This window comes from Castor canadensis, chromosome 4 (assembly GCF_047511655.1).
Source record: "Castor canadensis chromosome 4, mCasCan1.hap1v2, whole genome shotgun sequence".
NCBI lineage: Eukaryota > Metazoa > Chordata > Mammalia > Rodentia > Castoridae > Castor > Castor canadensis.
Window position 1 is genome coordinate 122811155 of NC_133389.1, and position 23781 is coordinate 122834935.

The 23781-nt window shown below is 38.3% G+C and overlaps 1 protein-coding gene across 2 annotated transcripts in view; it reads right to left on the bottom strand.

Annotated features, from left to right (window-relative positions):
• The window catches only part of Abcb11 (ATP binding cassette subfamily B member 11), an 89834-nt gene that overhangs the window by 17789 nt on the left and 48264 nt on the right, over positions 1-23781 (bottom strand). For both annotated transcript variants that reach the window (XM_020167978.2, XM_074071044.1), the window contains 7 exons: positions 22861-22930; positions 18851-18947; positions 12797-12961; positions 8351-8455; positions 8101-8262; positions 2783-2986; positions 1088-1329 (listed from right to left, as the gene is read on the bottom strand). In XM_020167978.2, coding sequence (XP_020023567.2) covers positions 1088-1329; positions 2783-2986; positions 8101-8262; positions 8351-8455; positions 12797-12961; positions 18851-18947; positions 22861-22930 — 1045 coding nt within the window. The remainder of the gene's footprint in view (positions 1-1087; positions 1330-2782; positions 2987-8100; positions 8263-8350; positions 8456-12796; positions 12962-18850; positions 18948-22860; positions 22931-23781) is intronic.

The window sequence follows — 23781 nt, forward strand, 5'->3', positions numbered from 1 at the left end:
AAAAGCATTTGGAATAAAATGAAAAATGGTGGGAAATGATGTCCCAGTTTTTATAGCAAAGCCAGAAATTGGGAGTTTTCTGTAGTCTTTCAATTTTTGCATGTTGCCAAATAATTCTTTAAATACCTTATATAAACTAACAGAAATAAGTCAGCAGTTGGTGTTCTCTGGTTTGGGTTAGTAGCTTTAAAAATGCAGTGATTCAGGAAAGAAATTTTCCTGGTTGAGTGGCTGTATTTAGGCAGTAGAAAAGTACTAGAAGAAAGACATCAGATGAGAAAGCAGAACTCAAGGCTACTGAATGAACCCAAGAGAACAAATTCTTATTGGGATCATGTTTCCTAATGGTGCAGAGCTTTCTCAACTGTCTCTTTCCTCACCAGTACCCTGGCACCCTTAAGTTCTCACCTCTGGATGTGTGAGAAAAGCAGACTCTGGCTTTAAGAAAGGAATGTAATGTCACTGTATGGCCTATGCTGTCCCTACCTAGGGGAGTCAGCTGGAAGCCTGTCTCTTGCTAGACAGGAATAGTGTTCAAACATGGCGGCCCTATGAACCACTTCATGCAAGGCCTCAGGGACTTCTCAACATTAGCACAGGTAGGTAATTGCTTGTACAAATGGCCATATCAATTCATCCTGTCGTCCATAGCTTTGCATATAACTTTTGTTTGCCCTTCTCATCAAAAGGGAATTCCATTTCTCTATAGTTTTAATTGGGGGTTCCTTTTATGACTTGCTTTGGCCAAAGAGACATCAGAAAATGTGATATTCAGAAAGACTTAAAAAGCACTGTCACACCAGAGCTTGCCCTCTTTTATTGCAGTTGGGACTCTGAGACCATTTGTAAAGGAAACAAGCTCACAAACTAGAGAGGTCATGTGGGGACAGAAGTATACTCAGAAGCCTGACTGAGGCAACCTAGGCCAGAGGACCACGTGCCAACCCACAGAACCTTGAGGAATAAAAAATCCCACTGAGTTTGGATGGTTTATTAGGCAGCAAAAATGCTAAAATGGTAAATGATTGAACCAGGCAATTCTTCCCTAGAGCATTGATCTTTTATGAGCTTGGTGGTATATCCTCACCTGAACACATGGCTGAAGTGGAGCCCCTCATAGAGAATTAAGTAACCTCCATATCTGTAGGAAGCAGCATTGGCAATAAACACTATGCTTTGGGAAAAGCCAAAGCAGAATCCATAGACATTTGCTTTTCGAATGGCTATCTTGAATAACTTCTCCAGCTCAGTCTCAAATACTTCAACAAACTGCTCCTGCAATCCAATTCCAGCAATAGTGCGGATATTACTGAAGGCCTCATTAGTGACCTGAAAAACAAGAGTTTTAGAAATAGGAGAACAGCAATAACTCCTTTCACGTTTCGACTGCTACATGGGTTAGAGGTGGAACAAATGGCAAAATGTGGAATGAATTGGACATGAGGTCATAATCTTGGAGCACCTTCTCTCCAACTGAACCATGAACCAATTTTCCAGTTAAATCTGGACTCTACTTAGTTCTCACATGTCTTTGTTGCTCCCACTCATGAGGGAAAGAAGGGGAAAAAGTTTCCCATGGTTATCTTTGAAAGCTCTTTAGTTTCTTTGTCAATTCACTTGAAATGTCTAAAATGGTATCTTTGAATGTCTTCAGAGGCAAAAAATCACTTAATAATATATATTTAAAACATTAGATTCTACATTTCTAACAATAATGTGACCAAATATTACCTAACTTAAAATTAAATACATAGCCAGGTGACAGTGGCTCATGCCTATAATCCTCGCTACTTGGGAGGCTGAGATTGGGAGCACTGTGGTTCTAGGCCATCCCAGGCAAATAGTTCTCAAGACCCCATCTCCAAAATAACCAGAGCAAAATGGACTGGAGGTATGGCTCAAGAGGCAGAGCACCTGCAAACACAAAGCCCTGAGTTCAAACCCCAATCCCATCCTTGCAAAAAAATTAAATATAAAGTTAATCTTCTATTATACACTACAAATGTGTGCTCCAATCCACACTCCAAGTAATTAATCACCGTTAGTCTGTTAACGTCCTGCTCTTAACAAAGGAACAAAGGTGGACTACTTTCTACCACTGACACAGAAAATGCTTTCATTTCTGCCTCTCTGGACAGTGACGTTCTACCTCTTAAAATAGAAAAAAAATCTAGAATATGGTGAATGTTTTGAGAGAGAGAGAGAGATTTCTTTTACATGATAAGTATCTATGCCAGCATCCCGATGAGCAGACAGCAGTTAGAATAGACTTTTAAGAAAGCATAGCTAAAACTTAAGTGTATTTGAAATCTAAACTGCAGCCTATGACTCTATTTGGGAAAGACACTCTCCACAAAGTCTAGAGACATTAAAGTGTGAAAATGAAAAGTGTATGCCATTAAAAACATACTACCTCCCCTCTTTGTGGACAGCAGACCTTAGGGAAACCATGAAGCTGAAAAAAACCTAATAGAAAACAAAACTATCCACTCTTGAATGTGAGAATTTACCAAACTGGGGTGTGGAATCAGTAACTATGTGAGCAGAAATCAAACAGAAGCACCTAGATTAACCCCATTATTTCCCCTTTCTGCTCAAATTTGTGCACCAAGCCTTATGGCCACTGCCTTTGGGCATAGGCACACATGCAAAGGGGTAGTGGGAGGTTTCTACCTGCACGTGCTTGGGCTGACCACTTCCTTCAGTCTCTCATACTCCCCATTTTAACAGTTTGCCTAATCCCCACTCAGCCATAAGCAGAAAATGAGGTCTGTAAGATTACCTGCCCTGCCTTCTCCAGAACCTGCTTGTCTTGAGATGCAAAATCTGTCAACAATCTGGTCTGTAGGGCTCCTGATAGAGCCAAGAAAGGGAAGAAGCACATGATGACCAGGGTGAGCTTCCAACTAAAAAAGAAGGCGACGATCAAGGCCACAGCGATGTTACTGAAGGAATTGACCATCATCCCAATCTGAGAGCCAGCAGCCTGCAAACAGAGAGAACCAACTCACTTCAGACACACGGCCTTCTTTACCATATGCCGTTATGTGAGATTGCTATTTTATACCACAAAGATAAGTTCTTCTTCATTGTGATAAAAAACACATAACACAATATTTATTTTAACCATTTGCAAGTGTACAATTCAGGGACATTAAAAATATGCGTAATTTTGTGTGACCATTACATTTATACCCAAAGTTTTCTCATCATCTCCAACAAAAACTCCATCCATCTAATAATAACCTCCTCTTCCTTCCTCCTACAAGCCACTGGTAATTTCCATTCTGTTCTGTCTCTATGAAGTTGCCTATTGTAGGTACTTCATCTGAGTAAAAGCACATACTATTTGTCCTGTGACTGGGTCATTTTAGTAAGCATAACATCTTCAAGGTTCATCTATATTGCAGTACTTACCAACCTTTCACTCCTTTTGAAGACTGAATATATTCTATTCTGCTCATCTACTTATCTATGGTTGGGTACTTGGGTTGTATTGTTATCTTGTGGCTATTGTAAATAGTTCTGCTACAAACATTGCTGTGTTAATATCTGCTCTAGCCTCTGTTTTAAATTCTTTTGGATATAGGTCTAAGAGTGAAATTACTAGATCATATATGGTCTAAGTTGTTCAGAAGTGACCAAAGGTGGTATACTCTTTCTTTCTCCTCCTCCTCCTCCTGCTTCTGTTTCTTATGCTTCTTCTTCATTATTTTTACTTTGGCAGTGCCCAAAAGTGGCCTTGCTGGGCAAGTGCTCTACCATTTGAGCCATGCCTCCAGTTCTCTTTGCTTTGGTTATTTTATTTTTCAAATAGGTTGGGGCATTACTATTTTTGCCTGGATCAGCCTTGAATCATGATCCTCCTACCTAAGCCTCTCACCTACCTGGGATTACAGACCCACATTACCACACTCAGCTCAACAAATAAGACAGGCTCTTTTAAATGATGAAATTCCCTAACATATTTAAAGGCCTGATTGATAAATCACAGCTTTATCAATACTTAACTCACAGCTTTTTTTTTTTTTTTTGACTAAGCTCATTTTAAGTAATCTCATTTTATGGGTGTCAGAACTAGAGCAGCCTAAATGAGATTAACATAGCCCTGGCACGGGCTACATATGTCTCAGGCACCTATGCTTGTGTGAAAATGTCTAATCATAGACTTGTGATAATATTACTTATTATTTAGTGCAGATTAGTGCTTACTGTATCACTATGGTCCTGAAGTTGACAAAGACTGTAATAAGGTACTATGATTCTCATTGAAGTTAGTTCATTCACTGGTACAAAATAACATGCTGTCCTCATACACAGCTGTTTAGTGAAGGCAGGTGGATAAAGATGGATTTGGCCCCAATATCTTCAGGGCCACTGTGGTGATTATTATCTACACTAATGAGAACTAATGAGAAGTAGTCTATGGTTCTAAGTCTTCATTTTAGTTGCAGTTGTACAGCTGTGACCAAAAAGGTTGGTGTATTCTGGGAAAACATCTGGGTGAGTATAATGATATGACTCTTCTTAAACTTGTATAGACTTCAGCAGCAATTAAGGCAAAAAATGTAAAGCATTAGTAACTATCAGGTATGCAGGTGCTGTTCAAGGAAAATCTGCATGTTCATACTGTACTGAAGACGCAAGTGGAATAAGAGCTTGTGCTCCAAAGAATTCCTGTGTGTTGGTATTAGCTCCCTTGGAGACAGGCATAAAACATAGGTTAAGAATTTCTTCTGGGGCTGGCAGAGTGGCTTAGGTAGTAGAGTACCTGCCTAGCAAGTATGAGGCCCTGAGTTCAAGTCCCAGTACTGCAAAAAAAATTTCTTCTTTGATGGAAAGACTGAATCTAATTAAGATATATTGTAAGCACATATGTAAATGTCACAATGAACTCCCTACAACTAATAATATTAATAAACAAAAGGTTTTTTTTAAAGCTAAATACAATGTCTTAGAAGGTAGCAATAAAATTTTATTTCATGTTTAGGGAAATGTAATAAAATCTGTTCCTGCTCATATTTTGCTCACAATCTACCTTGAATGAATCTTCAGACATTTTAATAAGGTTAATACTGGATTTTGTGGGGCATTCCAATTACATAATACTGCTTTTTTATATTCTTGGCTTCTGTGAGCAATGTTGAAACATATTTAAAATGATGACCCTTTCCTGCCTCGTCCAAATTATCACAGAAATAATAATATTATAATTTCTAGCCAAATTATCACAGAAATGCTCATTATTTCCTCAGTACTGCCAATGATAAAGCAATGTAGAATTCACCATTTTTTTCCAGTTTCTTTGTTCCCAGTATGTGTCTCCTATAAATGGAACTTTAAAAATTCCTACTTACAATCTTTATTTTCTAGCAACTTCATTTAAAATATACTGATAAGAATATATTTAAAATTAAAACAATTTTTAAAAAATAAAAGAATTTTTTCTTTGTGTGTTCATTTCTGTAACAGTAATAGTCACAATAGCCAAGTGTAAACAATTGGAATATCTACAATAAGTGGCAAAACAAAGTGATATATATATGTGTGTTAGCATGCTATTACTATAATAAGTTCCTGAGATAATCAACTTGAAAAGATTTATTTTGGCTCATTGTTTTGGAGGTTTCAATCCATGGTCAGTTGTCCTGTCACTTTTGAGCCTGTGGCTAGACAGCATATCATGGCAGGAGCACATGGTGGAGTCTACTCATCTCATGGTGGCCAGGAAGCAAAGAGAATAGAAAGAGCTGAGGTCCAAATATCCCATTCAAGGGCACACTTCTGTGACCTAACATCTTCTAATTAGGCTCCACCTCTTAAAGGGTCCACTATTTCCCAATAGCACCCTAGACTGGGGACCAAGCCTTCAAAACATGGGTCTTTAGGGAGACATTGAGGATCCAAACTATAGTAACATACAAAGAATATTATTCAACCATAAAAAAGTATGTAGTTCTGATGCTTATAATAACATGGAACCTTGAAAAATGAAACAAGCCAGATTAAAAAAAAAAGAATTTTAAACATTAAATGATTCCATGAGTCTATTTATGTGAGGTACATAGAGAAGTCAATTTCATAGAAACAGAAAGTAGGATGTGGTTACAAAAGGCTCAGGATGGTGGGGGCTCAGATGGGAAGTTATTGTTAATGGGGATACAGTTCTGGCTTGGGATGATAGATAAGCTCTGGAGATGGATAGTGGTCATGGTTGAAAAACACTATAAATGTACTCAGTGACACACAGAACACTTCAAATGATTAAAATGGTGAAATTTGCTACATATATTTTACCACAATTTAAAAATTTTTTGGTTGACAAGGACTATCAGACATTACAGAGTACTTAAAAAGCAACTATGTAGTTTGTCTTTGGGGTATCATTATTTTGTTTCCTAAACATTTTATTCAACTGATATATATATATATATATTTTTTTTTTTAACAAGTTAGTGTCTTTAAAATTATTTATTTATTTTTGAGACAGGGTCTCACTATGTAGCCCAGGCTGGTCTCAAACTCATGATCCTCCTGCCTCAGACTCCTGAGTGCTGGGATGAAGGTTTGAGTCCAGCAGGGGCAAAGTTAGCACAGGACCTTATCTGAAAAACAAGAGGCATGGCTCAAGTCCTAGAGTGTTTGCCTAGCATTCATAAGGTCCTAAATTGTTCAACCCCAGTACCATATAAACAAACAAACAACAAAATAAGATGGAACAATATGCTGCCTACAAGAAACTCACCTCACAAGAGGGATACTCAGAAACCAAACGTCAAAGTATAGAAAATGATATTCCAATAAATAAAAAAATAAAATCCAAAATCAAGCAAGAGAAGTTATACTTACATATGATAAAAGATAAGACAAAAAACAGGAAGACAAGACTAAGAAATTACTGTATAATGATTAAGGTACCAATTCATCAAGAAGATGTAATGATTATAAATCTATATACACCCAATTTAATAAAACAAACACTATTAGACCTAACAGGAGGAATGGAAGTGATAGGATCCAATATGATACTCTATTATCAGCAATGGACAGATCATCTAGACAAAAAATCATGAAGAAACATCAGAGGTAACTATACCATAGATCAAATGGGCTTAAAAGACATTTTCAGAACATTCTATTCAATAGCTGCAGAACATAGATTCTTTTCATCAACACATGGAGACTTCTCTAGAATACACCATATATTAGGCCACAAAACAAGTGTCAACATATTCAAAAAATTGAAATCATGTCCTAAATCTTTTTGGAAACTAGGAATCAACAGCAAGAGAAACTTTAGAAAGGAGAGTGTACAATAGTACACTTTTGAAAAGTGGTCATTGAGGAAGTTGAAAGTGGGATTAAAAATTCCTTGACAAATAAAAATGGAAACACCCTGTGTTTTTACCTGCTGGGGACACTATTGAGTCTTGTGGAGTCTTAGCTTTGAGCCTGAGAGGAGACTCAGAAGTCCTTCTCAGTTGTTAGACTCAGAGGAAATCCCAAACCATGACAGTTGGGATGCATGCCATATGCTTCCCAGGGGACACTGTGCTTTAGTTGCTGTTGACAGCATTAGAAATGGTAGGAAATGTGGTTCTGGGGTATCCCAAGCCCACTAACTCCTATTCTAGAGGAAACCCTGAGGTAATTGTCAGAATGCTCCACGAGAAGAACATCTACACCAGGAATACACTCCTGTTTCCCCTACTACTATGGTCTGAATGTGTCACTCTAAAATTCATGATGAATCCTAATCCCAACTGTGATGATGTCAAGTGATGTAACTGCCTAATTTTCTCTTTGGGAGGTAATTAGGTTATGAAGACTCTTCTTTCATGAATAGGATTAACACCACTATAAAAGAAGCTGAAGGGTGCATTTTAGTCCCTTCCACCTTTCTGCCATGTGAGGATGGAACATGGGGCCATCTTTGAATCAGAGACAACAATCCCTCACCAAACACTGAATCTGTTGGTGCTTTGATCTTGGACTTCCCAACCCATATATCTACGAGAAAGGAATTTCTATTATAAATTAGCCAGTCTAAGGTACTTTGTTACAGCAGTCCAAAGGGACTAAGACACCCCCATAACTTACCCCTTGAACTTGGGAGGCATCTGTAGCAAGCCTTGTTGTCAGTGTTCCAGGGTTATTTCTGAGGTCATCAAACCAACCTATGTCTTGCCCTAACATTGCCTTGAAACCAAATTTTCGCAGCCTTTTTGTGAGGAGCTCCCCAGATTTAGCAAAAGTGTAACCCTGAAACATAAAAAGGACTTTATAGTGATGCTTTAACATGAAAAGAGGGGAAGCAGCCAAATTACTTAATAAAAATAAAATTCCTTACCTGTAAAAATTGGGTGACAATGGACACACAGCCCATGACTACAAAAAGGAGGCATATATCATAAATCTGTGACCTTTGCTCTTCTACATCAGGAATTGAAAAAGTCTGCAGAAGATAGTAAGCAAGAAAAAAATCTTTGTTATTATAAACAGTCACAAAATAAATTCAAATACATTTAAATGGCATTTCTCTTAACACATCATTATGCATTTGTCTAGTCCCATAGAACGCACACCTAGAGTGACCCTTGATGACCCTATGGACTTTGAGTAATCATGACATGTCAATGCAGGTGCATTAATTATAATGAATGTGCCACTGGAGGATGGCAGGGCAAATACAGGAAATCTCTGTTCCTTCTTAATTTTTCTGCAGACCTAAAACTGTGTTAAAAAAACAATGTCTTAAAAATTATTTCACTTCATGCATACAAGTAACTAAACCAAAGCAGGCTGTGAACATTAGGGTGATAATTTTAGTCCCCTGTGAGGCAAGATGCCTGGCAAGGGAAAACCAATGGTAAAAATTACAGAATTTTTATGCTCTTTCTTTGCCTGACTTAAACAACTGTGTTGTGTTTTCTCAGACATAGATGAAAAAAGATGATAAAGAGTACAAATCCTTTAAGTAATAGGCAGAAAAAGAGGAAGAGAGGGAAGAAGGGAGAGAGGAAGAAAGGGAGGAAGGGATATGGAAGGAGGGAAGGAGAAGGGAAGGAAAGGGGAGGGGAGGGAAGGACAGGGGAGGGGAGGGAAGGAAAGTGGAGGGGAGGGAAGGAAAGGGGAGGGGAGGGAAGGACAGGGGAGGGGAGGGAAGGACAAGGGAGGGGAGGGAAGGAAAGGGGAGGGGAGGGAAGGAAAGGGGAGGGGAGGGAAGGACAGGGGAGGGGAGGGAAGGACAGGGGAGGGGAGGGAAGGACAGGGGAGGGGAGGGAAGGAGAGGGGAGGGGAGGGAAGGACAGGGGAGGGGAGGGAAGGAAAGGGGAGGGGAGGGAAGGAAAGGGGAGGGGAGGGAAGGAAAGGGGAGGGGAGGGAAGGAAGGAAGGGGAAGGAAAGGGAGGGGAGGGGAAGGGAAAGGAGGGGAGGGAAAGGAAGGGAGGGGAGTACAGGGGAAGGGAAAGGAAGAAATGTAGGGAGGGATATGGGGAGAAGAAAGGAAGGAAGGGGAAGGGAAGGGAGGGAAAGAAAGATAGGAAGGGATATGGAGAGAAGGAAGGAAAGGGAGGGAAAGGTAGGGATGGATATAGAGGGAAGGAAGGGAGGGAGGGAAAGAAGGAGGGAGGGGAGGGGAAGGGAGGGGAAGTGGGGAGAAAGGAAGGAGAAGGGAGGCAAGGGGAAGGGAGGGGAGGGAGGAAGGAAGGAAGAAAGGAAAGGGATAAAGAGGAGGATATAAAGGGAAGGAGGAATATGGAGAGAAGGGAAGGAAGGAGGGAGGAAAGGAGGAACTTGAGAACCTGAGAATGTTAATCTGGGGCAAAACCCAAGGTATTATTTTAATCTCTATCTTGCTCAAATAATAGATGAAATAATTTTCACACTAAATAATTTTCATGTATGTATGTATATAAACAATTTGTTTTATGCATATAATCATTTAAAAAATCAATTAACTAACAAGGGATTGACTAGAATTGGCTTAGGAAGAAAAAAAGTTAGAGCCTATCCATCTGAAACTGAGGTTGTTGCCTCTAAATCACAGGAAGCTGAAAACATTTCCCCCCCAAAAGTTACAGAAGTTGTGAGTGGTTTGGGTTTTTTTAAAGTCTACAATGACTAGTAAATGATATACATACATGATGAATTTATCAACATTTGCTTAAGTAACTAATTGAGAACCAAGCTGTTGCATCAAGAAAGTGGAAAGAACATATTCCAATGACAGTCTTGTAGTGAAATAGATTTTAGATACAAAAAATCCTTTCGAATTCAGTCTAAATGAAGGAACTGTGAGAGTTCTAGAAAAATAAGTGTTACACACAGGTAGATCATAAATCCTTATTTATTGCTCTAAAAATAATCTGAGTAATAGAATAATGCCAATAAACAGTTGCTCAAAGGAAACCATTCATCCAATACTTATTGGATGAATACCTACTACATGCAAAATAAATCTTGAAAACAATGTGGTATGACTTCATTAACAAATCTTTTTTTGTAAAGCAAAAATAGTCTGCTCAAGTGATCACAGGCTACAAAGTAAGGAGAGGGGTTCTAGTCTAATGAGATTTTCCTCTTTCTAGGACAGAGGTTCTAGGACCGTATAGTGCTTATTACAGGTGAAAATGGGTTCAAAGTCACCACAGCCATTCTTCCTAGCACTGTATAAGTCACAAGTTTGGAGAGTTTACAAATTCAGGAATTTAAAGTGGTTTTTAAATCACTGGACAAATACACCGGAACTCCAAACTGTGATGCTACAATGTCCTTCCTTCCAAAGGTCACCCCTTATAACCATGGACTATGGAATTCAGATTAGCCCATTAATTCTTGCTCTATAGTTGGAGAAATAAAGCCCAAAAAGTTTGTCCAAGTCAGTTCATCTAAGTGTTATTCTATTTCCTAGCTTCTAGTGCAGTGGTTTCCTTCTGGGCATGTTCTTTTGGCTTATGGTATTATCCACCATCTCAATGGAGAGAGAGAGAGAAGAGAAGAAAAGAGAGAGAGAGAGAGAGAAAAAGAGCATTTGGCTAATGATAAACTCCACAAACCCTTTCAGATCAAGATTGGGCCTCTAATCTACCCATAGTCTTTTTCCACAAAATTCTGCTCCATGAGCTCTTTGTACATTCTTATTATTGAAATGAAATCCAAAGGGGTGCCCACTCACAGATTTCTCTGTTCTCAGAATGGCTATCATTCTTACTCTGTATCAGATATCAAATATGTAGCTTAACCTACCTTAACTTAAATTAAGATTTCCTTAAATTAGGGTTCTCAAAGTCAACCAGTGAAGTAAGTTTCTTGCCTCATAGTACAGGTGAAGAAACTAAGTCTCCATAAGGATAAGTCATGTGCCTGAGAGACCAATTGGGGAAACCGGTTTTCCTGAGTCCTTAGCACAGTGTTTAAGGGAGGTAATCATCAAATGTCTACTGAGTGAATAAAGGAACATTTCTTTACATTTGGGTACTGTACCTGCTAGGAAATTAAGGAACATAAATTAATTATTTTAAAAGATTTACAGCATAAAAGGTTGTGGTACCACAGTACCAGATTTGAAGGTTTCCAATTTCCTACCTTCCTGAAAGCAACGTGATTTCCTCACTTACCACCAGGGGGCAGTGTAAAAATTAAAGCCGTGGCTGGGGCTCTCCCTGCACAATTGTCATGATTTTCTTTGTAGATTATCTAGGTCATTCTGTGCAACTCTGCCTGGAGGGATACTTTTATGGTCAGGACTTCTATCAGAGAGGTGATGAGAGAGAGGAGAGGGAGGGAACTAAAAAGTGAGCTTTTCTCACGCCCTAAATTCTGACAGTGTGTTGTACTGGCAAATCCTCGGACTGCACCACCTTGAAAACGTTGATAATGTTCTTTATGTTCTAGGTTTCTTCTTTGTTTACCTCAGTGTGTCACACTCAGTGTGTGTGTGTGTGTGTGTGTGTGTGTGTGTGTGTGTGTGTGATAAAAATGATAGCATTTTTAATAACTAACTTTACAATAGTAAGTATTGATCAGAGCCTGGCTGTACGGGCACACTCTCTGGATGTGAATCCCGGCTCCACTTGCTATTCTAAGTTCTCTGAGTGTTGGTTTGCTCCTTTGTAATACAGGAATAATAAGATCCGTGTCTCTGGTGGTTATCAGAAAACATAGTGAACTATAAGCATAAAGTGCTTACATAGTGCCTAATAAATGTTTGTACTTATTATTGTAGCAATAAAGTCACATAGAGAATATAAAAACCTCCGAAGAAGTGAAAAGCTGAAATGAACTTATCCTTTTTGCTGCCTTATTTTACTTCTTTCTTGCTTTTCTCACTTCCTCTCCACTTTCCCATTTCAATGCAATCAGCAGGAGAGCAGAGATCACACATGACACACTAACACTTGCAAGTATAAGTCAAGCTTCGTACCTGAGCTGTTCAGCAAGATTAAAAATTTCCCTAAAATCCTTTTGCATCATTCAGGGAACCTGCTTTGCATTCTGCATTGTGCTTTGATTTTCACATAGGTAATTGCCCTCTTCCAAGCCTCAGTCTGCAGTTAGGTACCATTGTTTATGGGTATAATGACTGTGACAATGCTCTGCCAACTCAGTGTTACCTTCTTACCTTCTCTATGATGGAAACTCAATGAATTTTTCAGCCTTTAGAGATGAGGAAAAAAAGAGCTAGCAAAAAAGAGCTAAGTACACTAAAACAAAGAGCCAATCTATCAAATATGATAGATACGGATAAAAACACACAAGGTATGAAGAGAAAAAAGCTGGTCCAGCTGTTGCTTACCCCAAGGATCTGGCTGAATAGAAAAGAGTAGAGTGGTGTCACCGCCCCATTAACAGCTGCACCCAGAGCACCCGCCACCATGTAGGGCCATTCTGGAGCATTGTATTTCATAATCCTTAGAAACGGGGCAGGGTGAATGTTTTCTTCCTCAGGCACATCCTTGCCCTTGAGGGGAAAGAGGACTCAATTAATGACCCAGGTAAAGACACAGACATTTCCCAAATGCTCTTTTGTTCTACAGCAGACCCTTTAGCATCCACAGGTTTCAGAGTCATTGTTTGATTGACTATGAATGCTGTCAGAGATCTATGAGATGTGACGACATGTTACTTTTTGAGGGATGGTTTTGAATTGCTGGTGGCTGCCATGGGTTGGATGGGACACAACCTGGGGGACCACTCACTGAAGGTGATTGTAGTTCTTTCACAATCATGCATGTATGAACTCTCAGGGAGAAACATATGTTGGATCATTGAGAATAACAACTATACTGCATTGACACATGCAAGGATTTGACAAATTTTCAAGATGCTTTTAATAAACATGAAAGTTCTGTGACATAGCCACTGACTAGAGTTCTGAGGCAGGCCAGTATATCCAAAACAAGACAATTTAAACAATTCATGAACTCTTATCAACAGTTATCACTCACTTGAGTTCAATAAGGTTTTCCTAAATGAGTGCCCCAAAATAAGTGATACCCCATTTGGATTTCTAAATTTTTTCATAAGGAGTGAAAATTAGTATTTTCCATTCTGATATTTTAGTTGGCATTAGCATATCTAAGTTAGCAGATTTTTATCCTCTTGAAGGCAAATATTACATATACAACACTATTGATTTATCCATCTTTTTTCTTTGCTATTGAAATTACTCAGTGCTTGGTCTTTAGGTTCATTTATTCAGTAATTGTTAAATTTATTGCCCATTCTGTTTAAGAAAAGATTCTTCATGGCTTACTTAGATTTGTATTGATTTTTTACCTTTTCTGCTAAAATATACTAAAAATATCTGGAGACAATTGATTAAAAACTATTAATGAATGCTCTCACTGCTAAATATCAAAATAGACTAATAGCAAAGATCTTCAAAAACTTTCTCTTTGCTTACAAAGTCAAAGTCCATGTCACCAATTCTATTTAAATGAAAAGCTGGAGTCATGTCTATTTCATCATAGTTGAAAGCCAAAGAGAATCAGGGCAGGTGATGAATGTGTGGCTGCCGCTAATTCACATTCTCTATTGGCTGCCTTTGACAATGGCACCTTGTCATTACTACTCCCTTGTGCAGCAAATCCTCTGTTCAATCATTTCATTTCTGACAGCTTACCAAGTTTAGGCTACCAATGCCAGAGAGAAGAAGAGTGCTTGGGAGATCATGAGCAGAATGGTATAGAAAGAATGGGATTCTTAGGCAAGTCCCTAGTAGTCACCTGTGGAATGTGCCACTAAGCACTTTAACTCTGAGCCTCAGTTACCTCATTTTTAAAATGAAAGAGTTGAATTAGGTTGTTCTGGGAAGACAATCTCTCTGGATCTATCATATTTCTGCACATTTTATGAGCAGAAGCATTGACTACCTTTTTTCAGATTATTTTTCAAGGGTGTTTGTATAGCAAACAACATTGGAAGACAAAAAAGGTGGCTTCGCCCAAAGCATTAAGCCCATTAGGCTCCTCAAATCCAGAATTCCTCTCGCATAACATGCCTATTTCATGGGAATGTCATCTGGCCCTCTTTGCATCATTTTGTGGGAGTTGAGGGTTAAGCTGGGAAACCAAAGCAAAAGTGCTGAACTGTGGCTACTGCTATTGCCCTGAATAAGTCAGTTGTTTATCTCTAACTCTGGGCTCTGGTGTTCTGCCAGCATCCATAAGTCAGTATAACTGGATGGCTTGTGTTACAGTTTGAATATGATATGTCCTCCAGAGGCTCACGTGTTGAATGCTGGTTGCTAGCTGGCAGTGATATTTTAGGAAGCAGTAGAAACTTTAAGAGATGGGGTCTAGCTGGAGGAAGTAGGTCACTGTGGGATGCCTTTGAAGGTTATAACTGGCCTCTGGTCCAGTTCTCTTTCTCTGCTTCATGTCTACCTAGAGATGAACAGTTTCCTCCTCTGCATACCTCTGCCACCATGACGTTCTACCTCAGGAGTAATGAGTGGAACCCTCTGAAGCCATGAGCCAAAATAAATCTTTCCTCCTTTAAGTTGTTTCTGTTGGGTATTTGGTCACAGTGACCAGAAAAGTAACTAAGAGCATGGCTGGTATCTAAATCAGGATGCTCCTAGACTCGTGAGAGTTAATGATTAAAAATGCAAATTTCTGGGTGTCATCACCAGAATTGCAACTTAGTATGATTCAAGTGTGAATATGTGTTTTAAAAAATAATTGACCAAAACTTGGTTTGAGAAAGCCTTAGCTGTCTATGATCTCTAAAACTCCTCCCACCAAGAAATGTCTAGGTTTTGTAACTGTACATTTTGGGCACTTCAACTTTCTGTACCATGTAAGGATATCCTCCCAAACTTGTGAAGATGTGTTGCCATTTACTGAATTCTGCCTGCTTCTCAGTGACATTGATCTCCAGAACTTTTTCCCAGTAGTTTTTGTGCAAGATAAACTAACAAGAAACAAAAGTAGCTAATCTGAATAACCTTTTTGTCTTCTTACACTAGAAATTTTGACTTTAAGGGAAGATGAATAAATTAGCAGCAAAATTACACAGTTTATATGTGTTCCTCTCTGGAGAGCTTGTACCTCTTCTGCAGCACTGGCAAGTTGCACAGGAAGAACCTGTCAGCAACTCCATGGAAGGAAGAGTGACAGTAACTCTTGTTCATCTTCACATTCTCAGCACAGTACTGAACACATAACTGGTGTGCCATCAATGATCATTGAGTGAAACAATGAATGAAGCTTCTACATCCATGGTACATATATACAACAAAACATTTTCTTAAAAATATTGATTTCCCACTTACTATATAGATGGTTCAATTCTAGACACTGTTTCCCTCGATGCTAGGCCAGTTTCCTTATATCTCCTATGTGGGACAGGGAAAATACAACTTCCTGCTTGGATCTCATGGTCTGTTTTCTATACTATGTTAAGCTAGTTTCTGCATTCCAATCAATAGATTTCTCCTTCCTAGATAATAAAATAAGATTTAATGATAAAGAATGGTAAATATTCTAAGCACTTTGGCTTAAGCCTGTAATCCTAGCTACTTGGGAGGTAGCGATCACAATGAAGCCAGCCTGGGAAAACAATTTGTGAGAACCTATCTCAACCAAAAACTGCTGTGCATGGTAGCACACACTTGTCAATCCCAGCTACACATCAAACAGGAGGATTGCAGTCCAGGCTGGCCCAGGCATAAATTGAGACTCTACCTCAAAAATAACCAAAGCAAAAAGGTCTGGGAAGTTGGCTCAAGTGGTAGAGTGCCTGGCTGGCAAACGTGAGGCCCTCAGTTCAAACCTCAGTGCCATACGCACAAAAAAGGTAAGTATGACAAGGAATGAGATTTTTCCAATTGAATAAATACTGATAGTCATTTTGATGGGTCCTGTCTCTGTCCTGTCTCTTAACCAATGTCTAAATCCTGTAAGTTAGCTGTGATGAAGTTATAGGTGTCTAATATTTAACACTGACTTCGTCTTATACATGTTCTGCCTTGTTCTTTAGTTTCATTGAAAAAGATGCATAAATATTACACAGTGAAATCTCTAGCTGCAGGTTTCCCCTACAAATTTAACCTTACCAGTATGATATCTAAGATCTGACCCCATTTAAATGGAAGCTAATGGTACAGGTTGGAGAACCAGGAGAAATGTTCTTACCTCTACCACCAGCCAACTATGAGTTTTTGGGTGAAAAACCCCACTTAGAGTTTGGAAGCACAGACATAAAATCATCTAGGTGTTCAGTCAATACTCTAAAAGACCACAAGGTGGTGACAACAGCTTTGTGCAGGTAGACCTTCTGCAACATAAGACAGACTATTCCCCAGTCTACAGAAGGTAAAGTTGAGCCTTCTCCATCAAAATGTGAAAAAGAATGGATTTCACCAATGCTTGGGTTTACAGAATTTAATTTTTAAAATACTTTAAAATACTGAAATGAAGCAGCACTCAGTGCTCTATTCCTTGGATTTCGAAATTCCATTAATTGAATTTTATTAACCTGAATTCTACTGTTTCCTATTTTAAAATAATTCTAATTAGTTATGCACAGACTCTAATATAGTAATGTACAAACAAGCAGTATTAATATAAGATCTTTTCCTCTTGGAGCTTTAGCAAAATTACATCAGCTTCCCTATAAATTTTTTTCTTTCTTCCTTTCTATCTCCCTTAACTAAAGTGGCATCTTTAAAACATTACATGGGGTGATATTTAATTGTCTGGTTCCTAATTTATAAGGCTGATCAGAATGTAGAATGGAACATTTTAATCTCTGTAAAGCTAATTTCTACATTTATTTGATGGCTTCCCTCTGAGCTTTTCCTCCATGAAAAGAATGCTGGGACTCTAATCTCTTGATCTCCAGGGACTGACTCTCTGTGACTGATCTGGACCATCCACCAGCTTAATCAACAACAGTGAAAAGCCAGCTTGTTCTTCTCTCCCTTCTTTTCTTGCTTTTATCATCAAGCATTTACCCAGAAACTAGAAAAAAATGCAAAAATTGAATATGATTGGCACTATTATGTTGAAATTTCAATGTAGTGTTTGGTGCTTTTTCCCTTGTGGCTTTATTAAACACCTATTCTCATATCAGGCATCTTCTAGTAATTCGTGGCAGTCCCATGGACATAAATTAAATTGCTATGTTTAGAACCAGAAGAGGAGTCAATTCTTTAACAGCAAGATGTAACAAAAGGTCAAATCTGCAAAATGTGTTTCCTCTCACTGTGATTCATCCTGTGCTCTTAAATAAATTCCAGTGTCCTATGGAATTTATTTAAATCAGCCTATTAGATATTGAGACCTCTGTTTATTCAGTGTTAACACATTAAAATAAAAAGGGTCTTAATAATCCATCTCTCATGGGCATAAGGTCAGTAGTAGCACACTTTATTCCACATCTCTCCATTGTGAACCAATGTTTATAATGACTTTTTGATGGATTCACAAGTTGAAATTTTATTGAAGACATTTTGAAATTACATCATGCATAACATATATGCTTATAATGGAAACATTCCATGACTTATTTGCTTTGAACAATCTTAGAGCTTACATTTCATTTCATCATGGAAACTCAATTTTCCATCCTAGTTTAAAAATTTCCTGATATCCTACTTGATGCAAGGTACCTGGTTGAGTGCCATGGTAATTTGACACAAATAAAATGTGGTCACTAGGTTTAAGCAGCCTATAATTTAGTAAGGGGATAGACAACACGACTTCAAACAAAGCTCAGTAACAAAATTGCCATGAAAAGTTCTAATGAAGGCCTTGTAGGGGCTCAAAGGAGAGATTATCAGGGCCAGGCAAGGCTTGGAGGTCAGATGGTCACCTTATGTGAACATTAGACCATATCCATGACAACAGGACACCTGCATCCTCATGAATGGACCTCTATAATTCAAAGATGTGACCACTCATATAAGGCCTAGCATTATCAAATACCTTTGCTCTTCAACACTTTTACCAATTTTAAGAGGGAATTTTAAAATTTGAGAAAAAATATTCTGGGGTATTCTTTAGAACTTTAAGAGGAACCTTCCATATAAGCAAATAATTTCCTAAATACATATGATAAATACATTTCCTGTGTTTATTAGAATGGTTCATCAACAAACTATTAACTAACCCTTAGTAGTTTAAATTAACAGGTGGCCTTTGAAGTAATTAATTAGTCTGTTTCTTATTTAAAACTGTATAAAATATAGAACTTTCACCAAGTCCTACTGTTCGTTATTTAGTCTGTCTTAGCAAGTCATTACTAGATATACATGTAGAAGGCATATATGGTCTGGTATAAAGAGCACACCAGGGTCCCCAGGAAGATTTGTTCCATTCCCCACATGGAATTGGCACCTGACCTTGTCTTCATAAGTAGACTTATGATCTACGACTGCCAATGGAGGTTCATGTGCCAGGTGAGAAAGCTGAGACCTGGAGCGTTGCCGGATGGAAGCTCTGTAAACAGAAAGATTGGAGATTCTGTAGATGGCAGGCAGGTTGGAACAGGACTCAACTGGTGTCCAAATTTACATCATGTGTCAAATAAACAGAAATGTTTGATAGGTCACATGGTAACCAGATCAGGGAACTTCCAGGTTAGGTTTGTCTTGGGTCAGAAAGAATCAGGTTGATTGCTTTGGGCCCCAAGCTCTGTAACTGCTGGATATAGATTCAGAGTGCATCCGTGAGGGATAAAGTGAAGAGGAGCAAAGCTGTCCTACCAACCCTCTAAAAAAGGTCCATGGATCAAACATGTTTCCTGTCTACAGTGTTCTGCTAACTCCTACCATGGCAAAGGCACTGGCCAATCACTTTTACCTCTCTTCTGCTTTAAGGCATAGTTTTGATCTCTCTCTCTGTTTCTCTGTCTCTCTGTCTATCTCTCTCTCTCTCTCTCATACACCAGATGTTTAGTTAAGTGTTATATCACCTGCTTACAAATGAGCTACTAGGAGGAAATAGGGTTCCTAGGGAGATTCTCTCCATGGTACATACTGCCCTTAGAAATATATTACCAAAAACCTTACTGGAATGTTACACAGTTCAGTGAATTTACTTACTCATTTGTTTATTCAAGAAGTTTATTGGGTACCTACTACATGCAAACCAATACTAGGTGCTGGAGGGAACTTACTCTGAAGTACGACAGTGTAAAGAGAGAGATGCTGGAGGTGAGAAGACCTGTCCCTATGGCTCTCCTGCACCCAGATGGAACCATTCTCATGTCTCCCCTATCATTTTCTATCCAGGGAAATCAGACAAAAACAAGTATCAAGGAGGTTCCTGTGACCATGTGCTCATCCAGCTTTCCTGAGAAGGTACTAACAAGTCAAAAACTATGCTAATTTATTCTCACGTTCTATTTATGGCACTGCCACCCTCTTAGTCACCAAGCTCAACAATGAGCATTTACCTGAAGTCCTCCTCTTCCCTGTTCTTGCATATTCAAACTCTCACAAGTCTCATTATGATTGGACATGAAACCACTCCCCACCCCCACCCCTTGTCCCCCAACAGCCCTCTGGGACACCCCCACTGTTTTCTACCTGGCCTAAATCTCTGTAAGTTGTTTCTTGGAGTTAGATAGCTAAGGTGGAGACATCTTCTCCAGAATGTGAAGAAGAGGCTGTGTCACTCGGAGATAGGCTGTGCAATGGGGTGAAAAATCAAGGTCATGGATCTAAAGCAAATGCACAGCTATGGACACAAAGTGGGTTTATGTGACAAGGAAGAGGGTGTCAAGATGCAATGACCACTACCTCCTGGTTCTGAACATGGGAGACCTATGTTCATTTACATAACCTACTTACATGTCCCTTGGGTCTCTACTACTTTATTCTCATACTTCTTTCTCTTTTTTTGGCAATACTAGGGTTTGAACTCAGAGACTCATGCTTATAAGGCAGGCATTATTACCACTTGAGCCACTCCGCCCTTATATTTCTTAAGGGTCTCTCTATCCCCATTCCATAAATCATTCCATCCATCTGGCAAAGATTGTCAAGAGACATGAGCAGAAAGTGTGCTGGGCAAGTGCTTTGTCTGCCAGGACTCTGTTCACCCTCTGGTTTACCAAAAACACCAGAGTAGGAGTCTATCACATCCCTTTCCCAGAAACCTGCATCTGCTCCTCTCCTTCTCAGAAGCTGCGTACCACTTTTTATTGTGAAGAAAATCAACTAGTTTGGGGACTACATACTCTCCCTTTCAACTTTATTGTTTAGGAATTTATTTGCAGGCATTCACTAAATTGTTTTTGAACCTAACATATACTGCTGAAGAGGGACTCAGACATCAGAAAGACTAAACCAAAGAAACAAGATACAAATAAACATTTTATTTAGTCATCTTCCCACAAAAAATAAAATTGTCAGCCTATATAAAGAGATATTCTTAACAGACCTCCTTACTCAAACTTATAAATCTTTCTCTGCAGGAGGTTAATAGCTATTTTCTGTCTATAGACAATATTTCTGTATTTCTCATGTTAGGCACCAAAATGTAGAACTTGTGAGAAATTATAGCCAAATAAGAAAACATATTAAAATGGTTACCTGTTTCTAATAATGAACTGCAGATAAACCTCTTAGAATTGGTAGAATTTTGTTCATCTTAAAAAAATAACAAAATGTTTATTTTCTTATTGATATGACCACATCTTAACCTAATCACCAGAAGAGGTGTCTCATCATTTTTTGTGTTTAAGAATGTAGTTGGTATCTTCAAGTTGTCATTTTAATGACTCATTTTATTCATGATTAAACATCCTGCCAAATATCTATGAAACTTGCTTAATAATTTTGTTAGTTTTATAGCTTTTACTTTATAGAATAACTTGAAGCTATTGTTTTGTTATTTTCCAAATTCAATAAACTCAATGAAACTAGTGCCTCTTAAAAATTTTAATAGACTTACTCTAATCAGAACAAAAAATAACCAAGTTGAAGAATTTAGATTTATTAAAAAAAGACATACTAGGACCTGAAGTATCCACCTACATGTGAAAATAAGTACAATACTTTTTAGTGAATTATTCCTTGAATATTAAAAATGAATACATTTACAGGAAATCAATGTGAGTCAATGCCCTGTATAGCTATCCTTATCTCAACCAGCAAAAACCCTTGTTCCTTCCTATTATTGCTTATACTCTCTCTACAACAAAATTAGAAATAAGGGCAAAATAGTTTCTGCTGGGTATTGAGGGGGGGAGAGGGAGGGGGTGGAGTGGGTGGTAAGGGAGGGGGTGGGGGCAGGGGGAAGAAATGAACCAAGCCTTGTATGCACATATGAATAATAAAAGAAAAATGAAAAAAAAATGAATACATTTGTTTTGACTACTTGGAGTTGTTACCTGATTGCTTCATTTCAAGCTTATTTAACTCCTTTTCAGTAAACACTTAGCCCTCTTGAATGAGCAAGTGCTATGACCAAGTCTTTGCTCTGAGCACAGTCTTTGTCAACCATCACCTACCAGTAGCTTCCTAACTGAAGGGAAGAATATACTGACCAATGTTCCCATGAATACAGACAAATATTCTGGGGTAGAATTCTTCATACATGGCTTCCAACAATAGAGGAAATTTTTTAGTGAAACTCTTAAGCCAGAATGAAAGACTAAAATTTACAATCTCCCTAATAATATTCCAAAAATGTGTTCTGAAAGTGAACACTGATATATTGATCCAGAGAAAAACAAATACCTCATTTAGGGACAGTCTCTTTAAAAGCTAAAAAAAAAATTTAATTTCATCTAGCTGAAGAATAATTTGACTTCAGATTCCTTATTCTGGGAGCAGAAGTATTTATAATTCAATTACCTCTTAGTAGGTTAACAAATGGAGCTAAATGTATGAATGTGACCTTTATATGAGACAGTATTTCATATCACAGTAGGCTTTGATGGGAAAAAGACTACAAACATATTTTTCTTTTTTTTCTTCTTGAGACAGAAAGTTACTATGTAGTCCAGGCTAGCCTACACTTTACTATTTAGACAAAGTTGATCTTGAACTCAAGATCCTCCTGCCTCAGACTCTTGAGTGCTAAAATTACAAAAGCATACCACATTGTCCAGACAAACACAGATTTTTTAAAATCCCCTTTCTAAAGTTAAAACAATATTTTAATGAGAGTCCTACCCAACATGACCCTACCTCAATAGGTTGAAAAGCCAAAGTTAAACAACAGCAAAAAACATGAACTGGAGACGTGAAAGAAAATGTAGCAATAAAACATCCATTTGCATTTTCTTATGACACAGGACCTGGGAGTCTGCTTAGGGCTTTCCTTGTTGTACCTGAGATATTGCCTGAGGATTAGAGCCACAGAAGGCTCCCATGAATATCTGAACACTGAAAAACCTTACCTTAAACTATCCTGGTAGCCCCCTCTGTTAAGGGTCTTCTCAGGTATGTTATCTTCAGTTTCTTCTTTTCCTATTCAACACAATGGGAGCCATTCCTTAGTGCATACAACCAGCAGAGACATAGAGCCATATTTAAGCAGAATTACTTACTATGTTTGCCTAGACTGTAACAACAATGCCTGATGCCAAAACATTATATTAACTTTATTGCAACAAATAAAACTTGGCACTTGTCCAACACATTCTAACAAAACATCAAAATTCTCAGTAAGATTGAGTTATATGAAACATATGCTAGCCTGTTACCTCTATAGAAATAGGTAGCTTTTTAGCATGAATCATAAAAAAAAAATTTGAAGGGAGGTCCACTGGAAGTGAAAAAAAATACAGAACCAGGAAACTTTTCAAAAGACTATTCAGAATAACTTGTGTGTGTGAAATGTGTATAGTAGTCATTCCTAATGAGGTTCACAAGTCCAAATGTGAAATGCAGGTGAAAGTTTAGAGTGGTTGGCTAATTTAGCTTGGGGTAGCCACCAAGTCTGAAAGTTCATATTGATAAAGAGGAGGTGTGCTAGAGCCTGAAGTGTCAATCTATATTTGAAAATAAGCATAAAACATTGTAGTCATTGGGCAATTCACTCAGCCAATGGAATGAGAAATCTTTCAGTGTACAGGACACATTCCAGGAAGCCTGTACTATTTGCAAAGGGTTAAAAAAAAGGATAGAATTGAAAATTAGAAGAGCTTGGGTTTAGCCCTATAACTTGATCAAATAACAACCTCCTGAGCTTTAGTTGTTTCCTTTATCATCCGTGTGATGCCTGACAGGGCTGTTAGGAGAATAAGTCGGACAGTGTATATTCACAGGATAGAAAGTCAAAAATTTCTGCATCAATTAGCTATTTAATATGATTTACA